Source organism: Heptranchias perlo, chromosome 1 (genome assembly GCF_035084215.1).
Source record: "Heptranchias perlo isolate sHepPer1 chromosome 1, sHepPer1.hap1, whole genome shotgun sequence".
In the NCBI taxonomy this organism is placed as follows: domain Eukaryota; kingdom Metazoa; phylum Chordata; class Chondrichthyes; order Hexanchiformes; family Hexanchidae; genus Heptranchias; species Heptranchias perlo.
In genome coordinates, this window is record NC_090325.1 from 162,952,598 (window position 1) to 162,975,972 (window position 23,375).

The 23,375-nt window shown below is 41.8% G+C and overlaps 1 protein-coding gene across 4 annotated transcripts in view; it reads right to left on the minus strand.

Moving 5' to 3' along the window:
- Nucleotides 1-22,518, minus strand: part of bbs7 (Bardet-Biedl syndrome 7) — a 67,758-nt gene extending 45,240 nt beyond the window's left edge. For 2 of the 4 annotated variants that reach the window (XM_067993158.1, XM_067993141.1), the window contains exons 1-9: nt 22,145-22,379; nt 20,556-20,621; nt 20,178-20,240; nt 17,715-17,890; nt 17,044-17,230; nt 9,665-9,737; nt 8,803-8,919; nt 6,852-6,982; nt 335-419 (exon numbers count right to left, since the gene is read on the minus strand). In XM_067993158.1, coding sequence (XP_067849259.1) covers nt 335-419; nt 6,852-6,982; nt 8,803-8,919; nt 9,665-9,737; nt 17,044-17,230; nt 17,715-17,890; nt 20,178-20,240; nt 20,556-20,621; nt 22,145-22,180 — 934 coding nt within the window. In that variant the 5' untranslated portion in view covers nt 22,181-22,379. The other 2 variants (XM_067993149.1, XM_067993167.1) reach the window with 2 other exon arrangements.
- Between the last annotated feature and the right edge of the window lie 857 nt (nt 22,519-23,375).

Below are 23,375 nucleotides of genomic sequence, written 5' to 3' on the forward strand. Positions count from 1 at the left end.
CAAAGCCCAATCTTGTCTTCATCTACTGTTCACACTCGCATACTTTCTAGAAGGGATCAGTGGACAACAATCAGGAGTGGGAACCCCAGCTGAACCCCACCCCCCACAGACCAAGTACACTGAGGCCAATTGTACTGTTGCTCAATTAAGATCCACTACTTCAACGATCAAAACCTGGTGCCTTTTGCTCTATACGGTTCAGTATAGAGCAAAATACATTTGGGTATTGAGCCATTGAGGGAGTTCCACGGATTAATTTTTGTTTCATTAAAAGTATGGCCGACTCTAAAAAGATAATGGTAAATTTAGTTAATTTGTTTATTTCTTCCCTTACCTGTATACGTGGCTGTCAAAACCTCATCATACCCCTCTTTTCCAACACAGCCTCCTTGAATAGAGGTGATGGTTTCAGACAAAGCCTAGAATATGCAATTGCACACGAAAATCAATTTTTAAACACTCCTTAAATATTTGAATATACAGCTCTTCATTTCCCCAAGTTGATACAAAAATGTCTTTTTACATCTTAGAAGTAGTTCTCTTCTGAATTAGTTATCCATCTTTCCTTTCATGGAAAGTGTTAAACAAGCAACCCATTTCAACTTCTGTTGTTGAACTAAATATTAAGAAGTGCACGAGAGTAGCTTGAATATACTTCTGCTTGTCTCTCTTTTCCCTCCCAACAGCTGGGAAAAGTGGAGTGCATCATTGTACATGCTGCAGCCATAGTGCACCAGTGGTGGAAGGGCTGGATAGTGAGTCCAGTGGTGGAAGGGCTGGATAGTGAGTCCAGTGGCAGGGGTGCAGAACAAGTTAACTGCTTTGTCCTGAATGGTGTTGAGCTTCTTCAGTCTTGTTGTAGCAGCATCCATCTAGATGAGTGGTGAATATATCATGCCACTCCTGACCTGAGCCTTGTAGATGGTGAAGAGGCTTTCAGGGATCAGGAAGTGAGCCACTGATTACAGGGTAGCCACATCTTTTGAACATCTCCCCAGATCATCCAGTATAGTTTGTAAGCTCACAGGGTGGGGAACAGTAAGGCAATAAACTGAATTCTGCCTTTCCACAGCATGGTGCATTGGTGACCAGATTTTAATAAAAAATATAAAATCTGATCATCATAGTACAAAATAATGTATCATCTTTTAAACAAAAATAGAAAATGTTAGAAATACTCATCGGTTCAGTCAGCATCTGTGGAGAGAACACATAAGTTAATATTTCAGGACAGCATTTAAAAAAGGAACAGAACAAAGAGAAAGGGGAGGGAATAAAAACACAAAAGTACCCACGAGAGAGGAAATAGAATGATAAGTGTAATGATACAGATGCTTGGATAATAATAGTCTAAATGGGGTAGAGCAGCAAAGGGATCTCAGGGTACAGATACAGAAAACACTAAAAGTAGTGACGCAGGTTAATAAGGCCATAAAAAAAAACAAGCACTGGGGTTCATTTCCAGAGGGATAGAATTGAAAAGCAGAGAAGTTATGTTAAATTTATATAGAACCTTGGTTAGATCACACTTGGAGTACTGTGCACAGTTCTGGCCTCCATATTATAAAAAGGATATAGAGGCATTGGAGAAGATGTAAAAAAGATTCACAAGGATGATACCAGAACTGAGAGGATATACTTATCAGGAAAGACTAAACAGGCTGGGGCTACTTTTCTCTAAAAATGAGAATGCTGAGGGGTGACCTGGTAGAAGCCTTTAAGATAATGAAAGGGTCTGATGTGGAAACATTTTCTCTATGTCTACCCTTTGTGATGGAGTCCAAAACTAGAGGACATCAATAAAAGATAGTCACTAATAAATCCAAGAGGGAATTCAGGATAAACTTCTTTACCCAAAAAGAGTGGTGAGAATGTGGATCGCGCTACTGCAAGGAGTAGTTGAGGAAAATAGCATAGATGCATTTAAAGGGAAGCTAGATAAGCACACAAGGGAGAAAAGAATAGAAGGATATGCTGATAGGGTTAGATGAAGTAGGGTGGGAGAAGGCTCATGTGGAGCATAACCGCCGGCATAGACCAGTTGGGCTGAATGGCCTGTTTCTGCACTGTAGACCTGATGTAAACATGAGGCACTAAGAGACATAATGAAAGAAATTTATGAGACACAGAGAACCTGCAAATAGCTGAGGCTGGGGGCAGAAAAAAAAAAATCGTCCGATCGCAGCGGGGAGGGAAGCGATCGTGGCAGAAGGTCAGGGGAGGCCAGGGGAAATCGCTTCTTGGCCCACAAGCAGTGCTGGATAAACACTTACATGCTGGATATGACAGCTCCAGCCTCCCTTCAGCTGCCCGATTTCCTGAGCACTGGGAAACCCGGCCCACAGTCGTTAAATTCATATGACTCCCAAAATATGAGGAACGGAGCCTCATTTAAATATTAATCACTGACCTGCCTCTCCAGCACGGGTTACTCGGACGCCTCCAAACCCACCATGGTTAAACAGGATGTTTTCTTTTATTCGTTCATGGGATGTGGGCGGCACTGGCAAGGCCAGCATTTATTGCCCATCCCTAATTGCCCTTGAGAAGGTGGTGATGAGCCGCCTTCTTGAACTGCTGCAATCCATGTGGTGAAGGTTCTCCCACTGTGCTGTTAGGTAGGGTGTTCCAGGATTTTGACCCAGCGACGATGAAGGAACGACAATATATTTACAAGTCAGGATGACTTAAGAGGGCAACGTGCTGGTGCTGTTGTTCCCAAGTGCCTGCTGCCCTTGTCCTTCTAGGTGGTAGAGATCATGAGTTTGGGAGATGCTGTCGAAGAAGCATTGGCGAGTTGCTACAGTGCATCCTGTAGATGGTACACACTGCAGCTACAATGCACCGGTGGTGAAGGGAGTGAGTGTTTAGGGTGGTGGATGTGGTGCCAATCAAGCGAGCTTCTTGAGTGTTGTTGGAGCTGCACTCATCCAGGCAAGTGGAGAGTATTCCATCACATTCCTGACTTGTGCCTTGTAAATGGTAGAAATGGGAGTCAGGAGGTGAGTCATGCGCCGCAGGATACCCAGCCTCTGACCTGCTCTTGTAGCCATGGTATTTATGTGGCTGGTCCAGTTAAGTTTTTGGTCAACGGTGACCCCCAGGATGTTGATGGTTAGGCCCAGGACACTGCCCTGAGGAACTTCTGCAGCAATGTCCTGGGGCTGAAATGATTGGCCTCCAACAACATCTACCATCTTCCTTTGTGCTAGATATGACTCCAGCCACTGGAGAGTTTTCCCTGATTCCCACTGACTTCAATTTTACTAGGGCTCCTTGGTGCCACACTCGGTCAAATGCTGCCTTGATGTCAAGGGCAGTCACTCTCACCTCACCTCTGGAATTCAGCTCTTTTGTCCATGTTTGGACCAAGGCTGTAATGAGGTCTGGAGCAGAGTGGTCCTGGCGGATCCCAAACTGAGCATCGGTGAGCAGGTTATTGGTGAGAAAGTGTTACTTGATGGAAGATGTAATCGACATCTTCCATCACTTTGCTGATGATTGAGAATAGACGGATGGGGCAGTAATTGGCCGGATTGGAATTGTCCTGCTTTTTGTGGACAGGACATACCTGGGCAATTTTCCACTTTGTCGGGTAGATGCCAGTATTGTAGCTGCACTGGAACAGTTTGGCGAGAGGTGCAGCTAGTTCTGGAGCACAAGCCTTCAGCACTACAGCCAGGATGTTGTCGGGGCTCGTAACCTTTGCTGTATCCGGTGCACTCAGCCGTTTCTAGATATCACGTGGAGTGACTCAAATTGGCTGAAGATTGGCTTCTGCGATGGTGAGTATATCGGGAGGAGGCTGAGATGGATCATTCACTCAGCACTTCTGACAGAAGACAGTAGGCGCGTTGTGGTGGTTGGGTTTCACCAATTTAAATGCCCATCTCCCCTGCCCATTGGGGGAGGGGTTAAAATTCCCCCCTCTGTGTCTTTACATATAATGTTGTGTGTGTGTGTGTGTGTGTGTGTGTGTGTGTGTGTTGCTCCCCTTCCTTTGTTCTGTTCCTTTTTAAATGCTGTAATTCCTTCCAGTTCTAATGAAGGGTCGACACCTGAAACATTAACTTATCTGTTCAACACAGATGCTGACGGACCTGCTGATTGTGACCAGCTCTACCACCGACGGCTGTGGAGGCCAAGTCACTGAATATATTTAAGGAGCTCGATAGATTTCTAGACACAAAAGGCATCAAGGGATATGGGGAGAGAGCAGGAATATGGTATTGAGATAGAAGATCAGCCATGATCAAATTGAATGGCGGCGTAGGCTCGAAGGGCCGAATTTTCTGTGTTTCTATCTGCAGTTTCTTGTTTAAAAATGATGTAAACTAACTTCATTGAAGTGTTTTTACTACACTGTCAATATATTTAAAAAAAACTCAGAAGAGTTACGCACCACTGTGCCACATACAAGTAGAATTGTACTGGCCTGCCAATTATAATTCAATAAATGACTCATTTATTAGAAGTGTAATTAAAGCTGTAAACATACGAATCCACTAATTGGAAATTATAGATTTTTGCAAAAAATTCAAACAATTTGGTTATCTAGTGAATTATATTTATATAAACATCGTATGTTGTTTATTAAACATATCCAAATTGAAATCTAACCAATGAAGTATATTGGCTTATTTTCTTTATAGTTATTTTTAAGTTTATGACCCACTAAAAATGGTACTGCAGTCATACCATCATTTTTTTGGTAATGTTCAATGTACTCCAAGACAACCGGTATTTCCTCATCTTTAATGTTTTTTTAAAAAATATATTTTCACATCTTCCCTGTTTTTAGGTCTCCCCAAAGCTCACCCAGATCAGTAATAAACCAGCAGAAGGCAAACAAGAGTTGCCTAGGGTGACCTGTACTCCAAATTTAACATTGTCCTTGGGGAAGTACCTGACCTCTAGGCAGATCTCTCCAACAGCATGGCAGAGATCATGAACTCACTGTCAAACTGTGACCTAACAACCCATGTCACAGTGCATTTGAAATTCAATGTACCTTATCCCAACCCTATACAATACATGTTAATGACAAAGTATTTTTTCAGCTAAACATGTTCAACTAAAGAGATGTTTTTCAATTGTGCAGCATCAGGATTGCAGAGGTTATAGAAGAACTAAACTATTGACATAAAGCCATTCATTGCATTAATTACTCTTCTTCCAATTGCTGTGAATGTTTAGAATCATAGAATGGTTACAGCACGGAAAGAGGCCATTCGGCCCATTGAATCCGTGCGGCTCTCTGCAATAGCAATCTAGCTAGTCCCACTCCCCCGCCCTATCCCCTTCAAGTACTTATCCAGTTCCCTTTTGAAAGCCACGATTGAATCTGCCTCCACCACCCCCTCAGGCAGTGCATTCCAGATCATAACCACTCGCTGTGTAAAAAGTTTTCCTCATGTTGCCTTTGGTTCTTTTGCCAATCACCTTAAATCTAGGACCTCTGGTTCTTGACCCTTCCGCCAATGGGAACAGTTTCTCTATATCGACTCTGTCTAGACCCTTCATGATTTTGAATACCTTGATCAAATCTCCTCTCAACCTTCTCTGCTCTGAAGGAGAGCAACCCCAGCTTCTCCAGTCTATCTGCATAACTGAAGTCCCTCATCCCTGGAATCATTCTAGTAAATCTCTTCTGCACCCTCTTTAAGGCCTTCACATCCTTCCTAAAGTGCGGTGCCCAGAACTGGACACAATACTCCAGTTGTGGCCGAACAGTGTTTTATAAAGGTTCATTACAACCTCCTTGCTTTTGTACTCTATAACTCGATTTATAAAGCCCAGGATCCTGTATGCTTTCTTATCCTGCCCTGCCACCTTCAGCAATTTGTGCATATATACCCCCAGATCTCTCTGTTCCTGCACCCCTTAGGAAGAATGAGGAGAGGCAATATAAACTATCAAAATGTATCACTTCACACTTTTCTGCGTTAAATTTCACCTGCCATGTGTCCGCCCATTCCACCAGCCTGTCTATGTCCTCTTGAAGTCTATCACTATCCTCCTCACTGTTCACTACCCTTCCAAGTTTTGAGTCATCTGCAAATTTTGAAATTGTGCCCTGTGCACCCAAGTCCAAGTCATTAACACATATCAAGAAAAGCAATGGATCACTGGGGAAAACCAATGTATAACTCCCTCCAGTCCGAAAAACAACCGTTCACCACTACTCTCCATTGCCTATTACTTAGCCAATTTTGTATCCATGCTGCCACTGCCCCTTTTATTCCATGGGCGTCAACTTTGATGACAAGCCAATTATGTGGCACATTATCAAACGCCTTATTTTTAAGTTTATGATCTATTAGGTTTCTCACCTGTCTTATTGTCTGCCTGAGGATTCTGTCCTCATTTATTTACACTTGTTAGGATGTTACGACATTTGTTTCTTGGTGTCATTTGCCAAGAATTTCTATCATAGATTTACAGTTCTTCTATATAACCCACCTCCTGACATTGCCATTTAAGTAATGAAATGGATATCATTCATAGGAGGTTATTTTTCAATTCTTTACTTCAATAAAGCTCAAAGTCTTAGCCAGCAAAAGATATCAGGCAAACAGGTGGCCTAAATACACCAAAAGAATGAAAACAGATGAGGCAGAAAAAGAAAAAAAAACATTCACAGCAACAGAGGAACAAAGTCAGAGAGAAAAAAATAGTAACAAGACAGGGAAAGACCATGTAATGAAATATATGACTACAGCAACAGGGTTTGATTCCATTTTAAAACAGGGATTTATATATGTAAATAAAAGTTGTCACACTTTGGAATTAATTAACCTATAATCGGAATTACAGTGTCCTTTTTATCCTCTCAAGGAACGAAGACTTACATGTTCAAATCGAAGGACAGGCTCATTGTTATTATCAAACCCATAGATTTCCACCATGCCATCATCACGGCCAACAAGTAGCTCTTTGACTCCGTCTCCCAGAACATCGTAGTAGTCAACACACAGGGCACCTGGAGTCCGTACAAAAAAATACTGATTCTATTTTTCTCCCCTGCAATGCTATTATTCTGTTAAGTCTTTGCAATTTATCAATTATTTCTATAATTCCCCTCCCCAATTCTCTTCCAAGTATCACACCATCCTGATTCGGACATATATTGTAGTTCATTCAAGAACTGGGTCAAGATCCCGGAATTTGATAGCTAACACCACTGTGGGAGCACTTTCACCACAAGGACTCCAATGGTTCAGGAAGTCCCACCACCATCACCTTTTCCAGGCAACTAGGAATGGGCAATAAATGCAGCTTTGCCAGCGTCGCCCACATTCAGATAACAATTAATTTTTAAAAATTAGCTATGCACGATATCACAGCCAAACTGGATGCATTGCACATAAATTCATATTTCATCGGGGTCCCTTGATAGCAAACAAGAACAGCGCCCTACTAATTATTCTCTTTCTGACCCAGAGAAACCACAGCAACTGTGGCAGTCCCCACGCCTGGATTAGATCAGATTATTCATCAGAGACCAGGAATTAAATCCAAGACCTTAACGACTGTAGATCTCAGTATCACACCACTGAAGGAAATCAGCCACTTTTTTTTCTAAAACTGATTTTAAGCAGGACTGTATTTCACTGTTACTATGTATGAGAGAAAGTGGTTTTGGACCTTAGAGCTGATGTACATACCTAATTACACAATGGGGTAACTTTTAACTCCCAAGAACAGGTGGGTTGGGGGCAGGTAGGGTATAAAAATACACCGTTTTCAGAGCGGGACAGCAACCCGGCTCCAACATGCCTGCTTCTGGGTTTAAACCAAGCAGGTTTGTCTGCGTGTGGAGAGCAGACATCAAGAAGTCCCGCCTCCACTTAAATCTGGCGAGATGATACTTAAAAGGGCAATGTACCTCATTAAGATACTTGAGGTACTTAATATTCTGTGTATTGAAATAATAAAATGAATTTAATCATATCTGTTCGGGTTTCCCATTCACGTCAGGTGAAAACAGGCAGGAAGGGCTGGATCCATGAGGTGAGTGCATTTATTGCACTGCTTGTGGGCCCGGAGGAACAGGAGTGCTTCATCCAGACCCAACAAGTTCACCTGGCCAACAGGACCCTCCCAATGGTGGACCCCACCTACCTCCAGTCTTCTCAGCCACCCCCCCACTCCCCCCCCCCGATCTTTTCCCCGGCCTATGATCCCTCCCTTTGATCTTTGGCTGCGACCTGCTGCAACAGGCCTTCCTGGCCGACAGCCAACCAGCCAGCCAGCCAGCCAGCCAGCCAATCAGGCTGGCTGCCGGGTGCAAAACCCAAAAGTGCCATTGATGGGCCTCATTAAGGTTGCGATCTAGATTTCGCACCCAGAAAACCCTCCCACCCCACTCCCTTCCTGGCTCGTAGTTAAAATTTACTTCATTGAATCTGGGCCAGCCAGACTTTGTATATATTGGCATGGAGCTCATCCAGCCACTTAAAATATAAAAAAGAATAAAAGGTGCAAGGGAAAAAGATTATTAAAAGGATTCCTTTTTAAAAGGCTGACAAAATGATTTGAAGCACATATGCTTAACTTAGGTCTTGCCCAATATTGAAATTAAATAAATGGTAACAGGCCTCTAACTGCTTTACCCCAGCTTTAGCTCTAATATTCATAACAGTCTCCACACCTGATGGGAAATATCTTTGGTTCCCTCGTCTAACCTCAAGTGCTGTACATCCACAGTGCACAAAAAATTAACTATTTCTCACTCCAGGTAACAACTCCAATTAAAAAGCATTTCACAAAAAGGCTTCAACAATACAAAACAGTCCTTACCTCCCCTCTTTTTCTCATTGGAGATTTCCCAACGATGCAATGGAGAACTTTTCGTGATCTGGACCAGGCCTAACTTCCCATCAGATGTTCCATACAGTAGCTCTTCTCCAGAGTCCCCTAAACACATTGAGTCATAAGTCCTTCCTGACACAACATCACAGCATTTACAAAGAAAACTGATTTAGTCAAAAGAAAATGTTTCTTTAATGTCACAACCAAAACTGATGCTGTTGGGAGAAAAATGGACACTCTGACTATTCTGGGCAAAGACATGAACTGAGCAATGATCATGTTGCTACGGAGTCATTTTTGGGCATCGATTTGAAATATGTTTCCTCTCCTACTCATGCACAAAAAGTTTAATGCTGGTATTAGCCACTATGGCTGGAGGCCAAATGGTGATTAGGGCAACAGGAGGGACAAATAATTTGAGCACATGTGGTCCTCATATTGTTTTATATACAGCATGAATTTGGGAATTCTTCACTTGAAAACATCCTAAGGACGTGTAGGGCACTACATAAATGGAAGTTCTTTCTTTCTTACAGCATGAATTTAGTTGAAAATTATACATGGAGAAGCCATGGCCATTGTTCTGCCAGTCCTGTCAGGTTGCTGGCAAAGCAAAGGACTGCGTTAATAAGGTGTGCACATTGAGAATGGAGTTGCAGCAGCACCATACACTGAATTTGAGTGAAAACAACCAGTCATTGTGGCTGTAGGCATATTGGAAATTATCATTCAAAGTACTGTGGATAGTGGTTGAACTTGCAATTTATGGGCAACCGTACAACCATTGCAGAATAATCCATATGGCTACACATGGCTCCAATCCTACACATGGCTCCAGCATCATACTTGCCCGCATTTCCATTGTTTAGTGCCAGGACTGTAGGTGCTCCAGGGACTTCCACTTCATATAATAGGTCAGATCCCTAGTAAAATACAACAGGTACAAGACTGTCAAATATGTTAACCATAAATAAAGTAACCAAAAACAATTTTAAATATCATAAATGCACTAACTTAATTTCCACAGCTCAGTGAAAAAAAATGTAACAAACTGTAATTTGCCAATGCTTTAGAATCAAAGAGAGACTAAAATCCTGACTGGAAGATACCAAACTTGATCATAGAACCATAGACATTTACAGCACAGGAGGCCATTCAATCCATCGTGTCTGAACATGCTTTTTGCTAAAGCAATCCAAAACTAATGCCACTGTCCCACTCTTTCTCCATAACCCTGTATGTTTCTGCTTCAAATATTTATCCATTTTTCTTGAGAAGCATTGTCTCTGCCTCAACCATGTCCGTGCTCCAAAAACCTTCTGTATAAAGAAATTTCTCCTAACCTCTCTCTCGATTATAATTTTAAATTGATGACTCATCATCATCTCCCCACAAAAGGAAATAGTCTTATCAAAACTCTTAATTTTAAAAACCTCTATTAAATCTTCTCTTAGCTTTCTCTGCTTTACTGGAAATAGTCCTAATATCTCACATTTCTCCTCATAGCTATTGTTTCCCATCTATGGCATCACCCGATGAATCTATGCTGGACGTTCTATGACTTTACTGTCTATTCTATAAATGAGGTGCTGGCGTTTATGCTCCACATGAGCCTCCTCCCACCCCTGTTCATCTAACCCGATCAGCATACCCTTCTATTCCTTTCCTCCTGGTGTGCTTATCTAGCTTCTCCTTAAATGCATCCATGCTGTCTACCTCAACTACTCCTTGTGGTAGCACATTCCACATACTTACCACTCATAGAGTCATAGAGTCATAGAGTTATACAGCACGGATAGAGGCCCTTCGGCCCATCGTGTCCGCGCCGGCCATCAGCCCTGTCTACTCTAATCCCATATTCCAGCATTTGGTCCGTAGCCTTGTATGCTATGGCATTTCAAGTGCTCATCCAAATGCTTCTTGAATGTTGTGAGGGTTCCTGCCTCCACAACCCTTTCAGACAGTGAGTTCCAGACTCCAACCACCCTCTGGGTGAAAAAGTTCTTTCTCAAATCCCCTCTAAACCTCCCGCCTTTTACCTTGAATCTATGTCCCCTTGTTATAGAACCCTCAACGAAGGGAAAAAGCTCCTTAGTATCCATCCTATCTGTGCCCCTCATAATTTTGTACACCTCAATCATGTCCCCCCTCAGCCTCCTCTGCTCCAAGGAAAACAAACCCAATCTTCCCAGTCTCTCTTCATAGCTGAAGCGCTCCAGCCCTGGTAACATCCTGGTGAATCTCCTCTGCACCCTCTCCAAAGCGATCACATCCTTCCTGTAGTGTGGCGACCAGAACTGCACACAGTACTCCAGCTGTGTCCTAACCAGTGTTTTATACAGCTCCATCATAACCTCCTTGCTCTTATATTCTATGCCTCGGCTAATAAAGGCAAGTATCCCATATGCCTTCTTTACCACCTTATCTACCTGTTCCGCCGCCTTCAGGGATCTGTGAACTTGCACACCAAGATCCCTCTGACCCTCTGTCTTGCCTAGGGTCCTCCCATTCATTGTGTATTCCCTTGCCTTGTTAGTCCCTCCAAAGTGCATCACCTCGCACTTTTCCGGGTTAAATTCCATTTGCCACTGTTCCGCCCATCTGACCAACCCATCTATATCGTCCTGCAGACTGAGGCTATCCTCCTCGCTATTTACCACCCTACCAATCTTTGTATCATCAGCGAACTTACTGATCATACCTTTTACATTCATATCCAAGTCATTAATGTAGACCACAAACAGCAAGGGACCCAGCACCGATCCCTGTGGTACCCCACTGGCCACAGGCTTCCAGTCACAAAAACAACCTTCGGCCTTCTGCCACTAAGCCAGTTTTGTATCCAAAGTGCCAAGGCACCCTGGATTCCATGGGCTCGTACCTTCTTGACCAGTCTCCTGTGGGGGACTTTATCGAAGGCCTTACTGAAATCCATTTATACCACATCCACTGCGTTACCCTCATCCACACGCCTAGTCACCCCCTCAAAAAATTCAATCAAATTAGTCAGACATGATCTTCCCTTGACAAAGCCATGTTGACTATCCCTGATTAATCCTTGCTTCTCCAAGTGGAGACTAATTTTGTCCTTCAGAATTTTTTCCAATAATTTTCCTACCACTGATGTTAGGCTCACTGGCCTGTAGTTCCCCGGTTTTTCCCTACTCCCCTTCTTGAATAATGGTATTACATTAGCGGTTCTCCAGTCCTCTGGCACATCCCCTGTGGCCAGAGAGGTTCTGAATATATGTGTCAGAGCCCCCGCAATCTCCTCCTTTGCCTCACACAGTAGCCTGGGATACATTTCGTCCGGGCCTGGGGATTTATCCATTTTTAGGCCTGCTAAAACCGCCAATACCTCCTCCCGCTCGATGTTAATATGTTCGAGTATATCACAGTCCCCCTGCCGTATTTCTATGTCTACATCGTCCTTCTCCATAGTGAAAACAGATGCAAAAAATTCATTTAGAACCCCTCCTACATCTGCCGGCTCCACACACAGATTGCCATTTTTGTCCCTAATGGGCCCTATTTTTTCCCTAGTCATCCTCTTACCCTTAATATACTTATAAAACATCTTAGGATTTTCCTTTATTTTGCTCGCCAGTGTTATTTCATGGCCCCTCCTTGATCTCCTTGGGCAAAGACATTTCTCCTGAATTCCCTATTTGATTTATTGGTGACTATCTTATATTTATGACCTCTAGTTCTGGCTTCCCCCACAAGTGGAAACATTTTCTCTACGTCTACCCTATCAAACCCGATCAGGTCACCCCTCAGCCTTCTCTTTTCTAGAGAACAGAGCCCCAGCCTTTCCTGATAAAGTATATCCACTCAGTTCTGGTATCACCCTTGTGAATCTTTTTTGCACCTTCTCTAATGCCTCTATATCTCTTTTATAATATGGAGACCAGAACTGTGCACAGTACTCCATGTGTGGTCTAACCAAGGTTCTATACAAGTTGAACATAACTTCTCTGCTTTTCAATTCTATCCCACTAGAAATGAACCCCAGTGCTTGGTTTGCCTTTTTATGGCCTTATTAACCTGCGTCACTACTTTTAGTGATGTGAATCTGTACCACTAGATCCCTTTGCTTCTCTACCCCATTTAGACTATTATCCAAGCAGTATGTGGCCCCCTTATTCTTCCTACCAAAATGCACCATATCACACTTATCTATATTGAAATTCATTTGCCAATTACACATCCATTCTGCAAGTTTATTAATGTCTTATATTTTGTCACATTCTTCCTTTGTATTAACTGCACACCCCAATTTGGTGTCGTCCGCAAATTTTGAAATTGTACCTCCGATTCCCGAGTCCAAATTGTTGATGTACATCGTGCACAGCAGCAGCCCCATCACCGATTCCTCACCGCATTTTGCCAGTCTGAGTAGCTACCTTTAACCCCTACAGTCTGTTTTGTAGCCAGCTTGGTACCATTCTGCTACCTGTCCCCTGACTCCACATGCTCTGACATTAGTCATGACTCTACAATGCTACCTTATCAAAGGCCTTTTGAAAATCCAAATATATTACATCTACTACATTACCCTTGTCTACTCTTTCTGTTACTTCTTCAAAGAATTAAATAAGGTTGGTCAAGCATGACTTTCCCTTTTGAAATCCACACTGACTATTATATTTTCATTTTCTAGATGTTTTTCTATTACATTTTTGAGTAAAGATCCCATTATCTTTCCTACCACCGACATTAAGTTAACTGGTCGATACATCCCTGGACTTGTTCTATCTCCTTTTTAAAAATATAAGAATAATGATATAGATATAAAATATGTAATAATGCCTCTGCTATCTCTTCCCTAACCAGGGGTTTTATTGTCTCGAAGTTTGATTAGTTTATCATTATCCCGCCCCCTCGTTCTATCTTAAATGTCTTTTTATCTTTTTTGATATCTTCTAAGGTCATGCCCACCATGTTTACCTCAGTATTTACCAGGGAGATTAAGTAACTATTCAATATTTCTGCCATTACCTATGAGTTTATCTTGTGCATCCCTATCCTGATTTTTCTTTTGTCTTCACCTGTTCAAGTAAATTTGGCTTTGGCTTCAGACACTATGTTTCTTACCAGAAAAATAGGTGACCAGCAGAGGAAAGTTTGGTAGGCACCTTGGACATTCAACTGCCCTTCTGATTCAATTTTCAGGCAGACCTTTAAATGGGTGCTTATCACCCCCACCCAAAACAGGCAGGGGGCTGTTGAATTATGCAAATTGGGGACCTACACCGGTTGTAGGATTCCAATTGCAATTTTAATATACAAAGAGGCAGAGCACGCACCGTGCAAGCTTGTCCCAGTGGCGGCGCATTGAGCGGCCTACCCAGTGGTTCTTATAGATTCAGGAAAGGTAAGTTTTTGGAGGGCTTTTTCAATATTTTTGTGGGGCTAATAGGAGTGATTGTGTTCCTTTTTTTTTTCAGGCTCTGCTTGCTATCTCACTCCTGGAAAAAGCTGGCTGATTTTCCATCATCCAAAACTGGCAAGCTGTAGTGGAGCCCCGTTTGGTGCCCACAGCTCGCCAGTAAAGTTCAAATGAGGTCTGATTCTGTAAATGGTTCGGACCTCCCAACTGTGGGCTTGGACAGGCCACAGATTTCATGGGCTGGCTTGGGCAGGCCCACCGCCATCTTCGCGCCTGTTTTGGGCTGAAGTTGAAAATCTTCCGCTCCCCATGATGCTTGCAACATGCTGCTACTTCTTACCATACTCTTACATGTTGATGAAACTATTCTATACTGTTGTAGAGAAATTTAATTCATACAAAAGAACAATTATTATTTGGACTTACATACCTTGCTACTTTTTGCATGAAACTGTTTTACCCCGCTGATAAGGAACTTGGACACAGATCAGATGGATACACGTTTTCCACAAGGTTACAGTATAACTCTTACGAAACTATCAGGAATATACTATAATTACTATGAGGTTGCATAGTCTTTCGCTTTTAAACTAGAGAATTTGAGAAACACATAAATGACACAAGCTGCCTACTTAGTAGACTAGGAACTAGACAGATCATCACTTGTGTACCAAGATTCTCTCAAGAAAGTGGATTGGATTATGCCAGCCACGGACAGTAGAGACAACCTACCACCATTTATCTTACAACTCTTCATAATCTAGAAGTCTTCCATCAGGTCACCCCTTAACTTTCTCAATGCTAGTGAAAAAAAGCACTAACTTCTTAAGCTTCTTTTCATAACTAATCCCTTAACCCGGTAATATCCTCATGACTCCATACTCTACCTTTTCCATCACTTTTATATCCTTCCTATAATGGGGTGCCCAAAACAGTATTCAGTACTCTAACTGTGGCCTATGGTCTTGTACAAGTTCAATATTAACTCCCTGCTTTTGAATTCTATGCCTCTTGATACAAAACCAAGGTTTCAGTTTACCTTTTTAAGGCCTTACTTATATACGCTACCATCATGTGTATCTACACTCCAATGTCCCTTTGCTCTTCTACTCCATTTAAAATTTTACAATTTAATGTGTATTTTCTTTCCCTATTCTTACTTCCAAAAATTAGGGCAATCACAATTGAGCCCAGCTGATTTTCCCTGATCTCTGGCTAAGAGACATTAGACCAATTGTAGTACCCAGACTACTGCCCTGGCTGAGAAAGTAATTCAGCACTGACCAGGAATCAAATCTGGGACCTTCCTGATCTCTATGGCTTAGTGCCTGTTACAAATATGTGTTGACCTTTTGGCATCGGTCCCTCCTGTAAATGGATCCTGCATCCTTACATGCTGGAGTAGATTCACACTGCCAATATCTACTTATATAGTAGCATAACAATAATACATCCCTGTGATCTGAACCAGATATCTCTGCATTTATCACATGCCCCCAGGTGCCTCTCTTATTTTCTCGAAGGCAGACAGAGAAAACACTAGGAAAAACGAGGTCATATGCAAATCATTAAGCTGCTTTATTTTACATAAACTGAACATATAGAGCAACAGTTATGATTTAATTAAATGAGTCCAATCAGTACAATTTGTCTTTATGCAATGACACAAAATAAAGACAACACTATGTTTCCCCATGTGGGACTGATACCACATGGGACTTCACTCCAGTTCCAAGAAAGGTTCAGACTCTAGAGACAAGTTAACTTTCAAGATTTATTGAACATATACATGATTACAAGTGAGCAAATATGTCTATTATACTTACAAGTAGAATATCCATCGGGAAACAGGCAAATAACCAATCTAGCCGTTCCTGATCAGACTAAAGATCCTACTTTTCTATAACACACCCACTTTTGGTCACTGGATACGATGTAACCAAAGCACCATGTGCTCTTTGCCTGAAAATGACTAAAACCAGTTTTGTCCAGCTCTGCAATATATCACCTGGCTCGTCTGATGCAAAACTGTTAGATAGGAGACCCAATCTCCATCTCTTATTCAGGGTTACTCAATCTTGTTTTTCTCAGTACTTTTTCACTATTCTTCTGTATCCACGGTTAACTACCTCCCCCCCCCAAACTTAATTATTTTAAACTTATAGTTTCATTTAAGAGGCTTTGTCTAAACCCAATTCTATGGGAATACAGTTACTTACTTCTACACCAACTGTCTGATCTTACTCGGCTCAGGCAGTCTGCCTACACAGATGTCGCTAACAAATGCTGTACGCTCTCTCTCTGCAGCTCCCTATACTACTTAACCCAGAAAGCTCTTTTAGCCATATCAAGTTGTTAACTTGTTATATTACACACTATCCTACACCCTCATCATGGAGTCATCTTGCTTAACAAAATAACTCCTAACAATTCTTCTTCAGAGCCTGGCCAAAGTTAGTTCTCGCAGCTTTCCGTATAAAACCTGACTGACTGTATCTCTATCTTTGTTTTTATCATCCTGTATTCAGAAGGGAAGGCTTGCCAGAACACCCCTAATGAATGCCCAGGACCAGAGACTTCTCAATACAATGGGTGTGAAGAGTTTATCGTTTGCCAAGACATGCTAACAAATTGCTTATCATTTACAATCTTTGGGGAAACAACATCAAAGCTTAACTCATTATCATGTTAACCTCTTTTCATCTCAATGCCTTTTATTTTAAACTTATGTGAATACACTTTGCGTTAAAACCCAATATTTAAAAGCAACTATTTTTCCAAATCCTATCCGTGGAAAGATGGTCAAAAATTATGCAATAGCAGATCTGCCGCATTACCTTTAAAACTCTGAGCACCCGGTCTTGGCAGGCCAGAATTGGTGTGATATGGCCTATTTTTTCCACTGGCAAGCAGATTACATCATTGATCTTGTCACTGGAAAGGTAGTAGTCCTGATCCTTACAGTCACAGTAGTGATTATAGATGTAACTTGCACACAAGAAAAGGTCCGCACCAGACACATACCTGTAAGGAATCAACATATGGTGAAACTTTCATGCCAATATATGAGACAGGTGAAAAAAGGCAATTCCACATGCACAAATGTGTTCTTTTAAAAAGTGGAAGAAATTAAAATATGTATAAAATATTATACATATTTTATATATATCACTATATATTTATTGCATATATTCAAATGTAAAATCATGAGTGAAGCTCAGACTATTCTTAATCATGTTGTGTGTGGCTGGAAGATAAATATTTTTTACTCTTCCACCAAAATACAAATTTGAATTAAATAGGAGGGCAATTAATGCTTTCCTCAGAAGCAACATGTTGTGGGGATAAGGTTGGCAGAACGGGTGTGGAAGAGGGGAAGAGTGCATATTTCTTTAGCTCTAGGGCACCAATTCATGGAATGCTGTGTGGAACAGAAAACAATAAATCTGAAGAAGGAAGTCTTATTTCTGAACAAAAAGTAGATGGACACAATTTATGGATCACTTACAGAGCTCGAATGCTTTCCGTAAGGTTAGTTTCAAATGACAGGAACTGTTTTCCCTTCTTAGTGAAGCCTTGCACCTCTGATCCAACACTTATAAAGATTTTCTCCTGCGGAGTACCAATAGCTCCTCCAAGTTCCAATCTGGAAACTTTCTGTCCTGGCAAGGTCTTGAACATTGGCTGTGTACAATTGAAATCACACATTTAACTTCAGTGAACATGAATGACTTTTTCAGCTTTCAAAATATGTTCCATTATACCAAGCTAGCACCTCACTTTTTTGGAACACGGGAGAATATTTTAAAATATAATGTACACATTTAGAATCTATTACTTCACCTTGTACAATCGCGTTTCAGAAAGTCATAAGAAGAATAAAACCGGATGGACCATCCGGCATCGGACCACTAGGCACCGGGCACGGCAAAGGCAAACCAAGCCCAGTTGACCCTGCAAAGTCCTCCTCACTAACATCTAGGGACTTGTGCCAAAATTGGGAGAGCTGTCCCACAGACTAGTCAAGCAACAGCCAGACACAGCCATACACATAGAATCATACCTTTCAGCCAACGTCCCAGACTCCTCCATCACCATCCCTTGGTATGTCCTGTCCAACCTACAAGGCATGAGCCACCAGAGGTGGTGGCAGAGTGGTATACAGTCAGGAGGGAGTGGCCCTGGGAGTCCTCAACATTGACTCCGGACCCCATGAAGTCTCATGGCATCAGGTCAAAGATGAGCAAGGAAACCTCCTGCTGATTACCACCAACCGTCCTCCCTCAGCTCATGAAGAGCGAGTCAAACCACCTCCCCATGACATTCAATGGAATTACCATCGCCCAATCCTCTACCATCAACATCCTGGGAGTCACAATTGACCAGAAACTTAACTGGACCAGCCATATAAATACTGTGGCTAGAAGAGCAGGTCAGAGGCTGGGTATTCTGTGGCAAGTGACTCACCTCCTGACTCCTCAAAGCCTTTCCACCATCTACAAGGCACACATCAGGTGTGTGATGGAATACTCTCCACTTGCCTGGATGAGTGCAGCTCCAACAACACTCATGAAGTTCGAAACCATCCAGGACAAAGAAGCCCGCTTGATTGGCACCCCATCCACCACCTTAAAGATTCACTCCGTCCACCACCAGCGCACCTTAGCTGCAGCGTGTACCAACTACAAGATGCACTGCAACAACTTGCCAAGGCTTCTTCGACAGCACCTCCCAAACCCGCGACCTCTACCACCTAGAAGGACAAGGGCAGCAGGCGCATGGGAACACCACCACCTGCACGTTCCCCTCCAAGTCACACATCATCCTGACTTGGAAATATATCACCGTTCCTTCATTGTCGCTGGGTCAATATCCTGGAGCTCCTTACCTAACAGCACTGTGGGAGTACCTTCACCACACGAACTGTAGCGGTTTAAGAAGGCGGCTCACCACCACCTTCTCAAAGGCAATAAATGCTGGCCTTGCCAGCGACACCCACATCCCATGATTGAATAAAAAAAATATACTGTCCACAGTTAAAAAGCAGAGTAGTTAAACAAAATGTGCTCTACAACATCAATAAAACTATAGGGTGTGCTATGGCGCATAATCATTCCTCAGGCTGACGTTAAGAAACTCTTCATCAGTTCCAACTGAAGCAATTCTATCCTAATCAGATTCTTTCACGTTTCATCCAAAGAGAGAACTTCACTGACTCCTATAAAATCCAAATAAAAGCCAGCATGATGTTCATGCAACAAACATCATCTAAACTCCTAATAGAATGTCAAAGAATCTATTGTAAATTAACATAATCAGATACAATATATCTAATAGAATAACATTTAAAAATAATTCTGTTTTTAATTTTTAACTATTATACACTTTTGTATTCAGCTAAACTATATACTGAGAGATTAACATTTTACAAACAGGTAAAAGTCGAGAGTCAGGTATGCTGTCACAAGGAGGCAGTCAATGATATCTTTCCCCACCCCCTCTGTTTTGTTAATCTAATAAGGCTGCCTACCCTCCACTTTGCAATTCTGACCAAGGTTACACACCTATAACGCTAATCTATATTTTCTCTTTACAGATACTAACAGATCTGCAGTGTACAGTCTACTTCTCTTCATTGAAAGTTGATTAATTCAAATTATCTGCTAGTTCAAAATGAAATTGTGCAAAAGTCAATTTAAATTACTCTATATTTGACAATTTTTCAAGGAAAGGGCAAACTTGAATTAACAGAACTACATTGTATTTCCAGCATTTTCCATTTTTATTTACTAAATTCATTTTTTTGTTACTGTATTCTTTTGCATTTTATCCAGCCAGGCTATACATTGGGAGAATGCAATGCTTGGCACAGGCACAATGTACATTTCAAATGTCCAACTTCTCACTGCCACAATGTCTCTCCTCATATATTAATGGGTTTCTTCATTCATAGTCTTGAGATGATACTTACAACTGCCTCTCCCTTTTTAATAACGAAACAAGTAACCACTCCATCATGATCTGCAATGACAACCTAAAAGTTAACAGAATAAATATATTTAAAGATTTATAGTAAAAATGATGTTGCAACCAAACATTTAAAAAAAACCTATAAAAATTCTAGTAAAGTGCAGAATTGTTGACATAAAATTAAACACACCAGGCTCCAGTACAAGTTTTGGTCTCCAATAATGTCACAATATACAGTAAATAAATCCTTGCTGAGGGAGCTGTATGGTGCTAAGCCAAGGGTAGGCCTTTAATTTTCTTTCTCCTCTTCCCCCCCAGTTATGTTTAGAACTGGAAAAACAAATGGATATCTTGATGTGTGTACTGAATGAGAATTAACCTTTTGGGTTGCTCTGCGTCCTGATGCAGGTAGGAGCCTCATAGTCTTTTGGGAAGTCACTCCCACCTAGGATAAAAATAAAGGGAACACAAATTATAGCACTATCCGAACAAACAAATGTTGATTATCTAATCTATGAATGTACAATTTACTGTAGAATGCTTAAAAGGAAAACAAAATTAAAATCAAACTATTTTGCATGGTAGTGTCATAAAGAATCTTAATTTGAGTTTCAAGACAGCAGTACACTGAATGAAGATCAAGGGCACTACCTTGGCCCACCACACGCTACTAAACTCTCAAGCCCAATACAAATAAGGATGTCCATTTGGCCCATCCTAGTTCATTCAACCAAAAAACATAATAGCATCCTTCATTACAGCATTCAGATGTTTCTTAACTGGTTCCAAGGTTTTTGCGCCCAGTACTCTCACTAAATGTCCATGTCGTGCATTCATCATTCTTTGTGTGAAGAAGTTCCTGACAAGTTCTCGTCTTTTGCTATCAGATCAGTAATTATAACTTTGAGGTAGGAAGTTGAAATGGCCTGTTTCTGTGATGATGGAATTTAGAGGGGTGATCTTGACTGCCAGTGCAGAAATGGCTCCTGCATTGTTACATTTAAATGTGGGGAGGCAGGTTTAACCACAATGTTGACAAACATAAGTTTGATGATAATTATATCAACTTGATAATACGTTCCCAAACAGACACAATAAGACAGCTGTATAATAAATGTCCCACTTTTGATGCTAACTTACTGATGACATCGCTCATATGGAAATAGTTATTGTATATACTCACTGACCACAACATATTTTATGTAACTAGTAAATATCAACTATTATTTAATTACACAAATACAATTCATATTTTGATCCAATAAAAAGTCAATGACATTTGTGTGTACCTTTTAGGGTAGCGTATAATAGATTTGATTTCCTACAAAAGGAAAATAATACTTATTAAAACTGTTTTTCCTAAATCTATTCCTTTTTTCATCCCTGCTGGTGCCTTATCCCAATGGCTATATTCTGTATACGTGAGCCTAAGCAGTGAACATTAGCAAGTCATAGGGAATATCTTGGTTGAGCCTGGTCGCGGTCTTATCCTCACTCAATATACACATTTTTGAGTGATGGTCAATGAATAATCAAGAGCAGGAACGCAGGACCGTCCCGGCCCTCTCCTCAAATCCAGAGTCACTGAAGCAAATTATCGTTACCTTGTCATCACCCTGGCTCATATCACAGACCAGGAACCAAATTTGGGACCAGTACACTATGGAATTATTTTACCTTCTGAGCCAGGAGGGAATAGTTTCACACAGGCATTTTAATAATGGCGTAACTGAAGTTCCACAACTTGCAGTCAAGTTGCTAACGAGACTATGTCCTTTTATTGAAACGCAGAAATATAGCGCCCTGTTGTTTGGAAACATACTCGCTGATTGTATTTTTTAAGCTGTAAAGATCGCGGAGTTTCCATCAACTGGATTTACACGCTGGCACCGCGCGGCTTCTTTATATGGATCCATCTGCAGACTCTTATCAAACAAACTTAGTAATAACGGAGTCAAAGTCTCCCACCTGCAGGTAGTCGACGCGATTCAAATTTAACTCCATGGCCACTGAGTCCGGGTCCGCTTCTTATTCTGAAAAATAACCAAATGGTTGGATAAATGAACGAGTCCATTTAAAACAATGTCAGGGGACAAGCGCCAGAAAACAGCCACCGCCGTACAGAAAACTCATCCCTGAAGCCGCGGGACATTCACTGCAACAAACTGGGAAAATCAGCTTCGCAACGACCACTAGTTCTGAACAAATACACACCAGGCCGCGCTGATCTTGTTTCTATGGTGACTTTAGGCCGCATTCCATTGGTTTCATATAGTTGCACCGGCATTTAATGTTGCCGCTCATTGGCTGCTGGAGGTGACTAGACCGACATGGCAGTCCCACACTTCAAGAGCTTCCATTTGGAGGTTGCAGACTCAGCCAACTACTGATTTTAATGCTCGGATTTTCCTGGACATTTGCACCAAAACATGCCGATTTTCAAGGTCGCACATATTACCACCACCGTGGTGGAACTAAACTAATTCGCTTTTGTCACTGACAGGAAGCGGGAGGACAATGCTCACCCAACCCTGTGTCTGGAATGTGTAATTTGATCCAGTCATTGTCCGGCAGAGTTCAGACAAGGCACAGTACTAACACTACGGAGTTCAGAGAATTGTAAACAATTTTACAACACCAAGTTATAGTCCAGCAATTTTATTTTAAATTCACAAGCTTTCGGAGGCTTCCTCCTTCCTCAGGTGAACGCAACATTCACCTGAGGAAGGAGGAAGCCTCCGAAAGCTTGTGAATTTAAAATAAAATTGCTGGACTATAACTTGGTGTTGTAAAATTGTTTACAATTGTCAACCCCAGTCCATCACCGGCATCTCCACATCACGAGTTCAGAGAACACACAGCACTAACACTACAGAGTTCAGAGAATGCACAGCACTAACACTACCGAGTTCAGATAGGAAGGGGTGAGGCCATGGAGGGATTTCAACATGAATAGTCTGTTTCAGCCTGAGACAGTGGTCAGCGAGGGGGGTGGAATCAGTAGCGAGGAAATGGAGTTTGTGGTGGGGACTGAAGTCAATGTCTTTGGTCTTCTCAATGTTTAATTTGCAGTTTATCCAAGGCTGGATGTTGGGCAGTCTGACAACACAGAGGCAGTGGAAGGGTAGAGAGAGTGGTGGTGGTGAGGTAGAGCTGGATGTCGTCAGTATACGTGTGGAACCTGATATATCTTCGGATG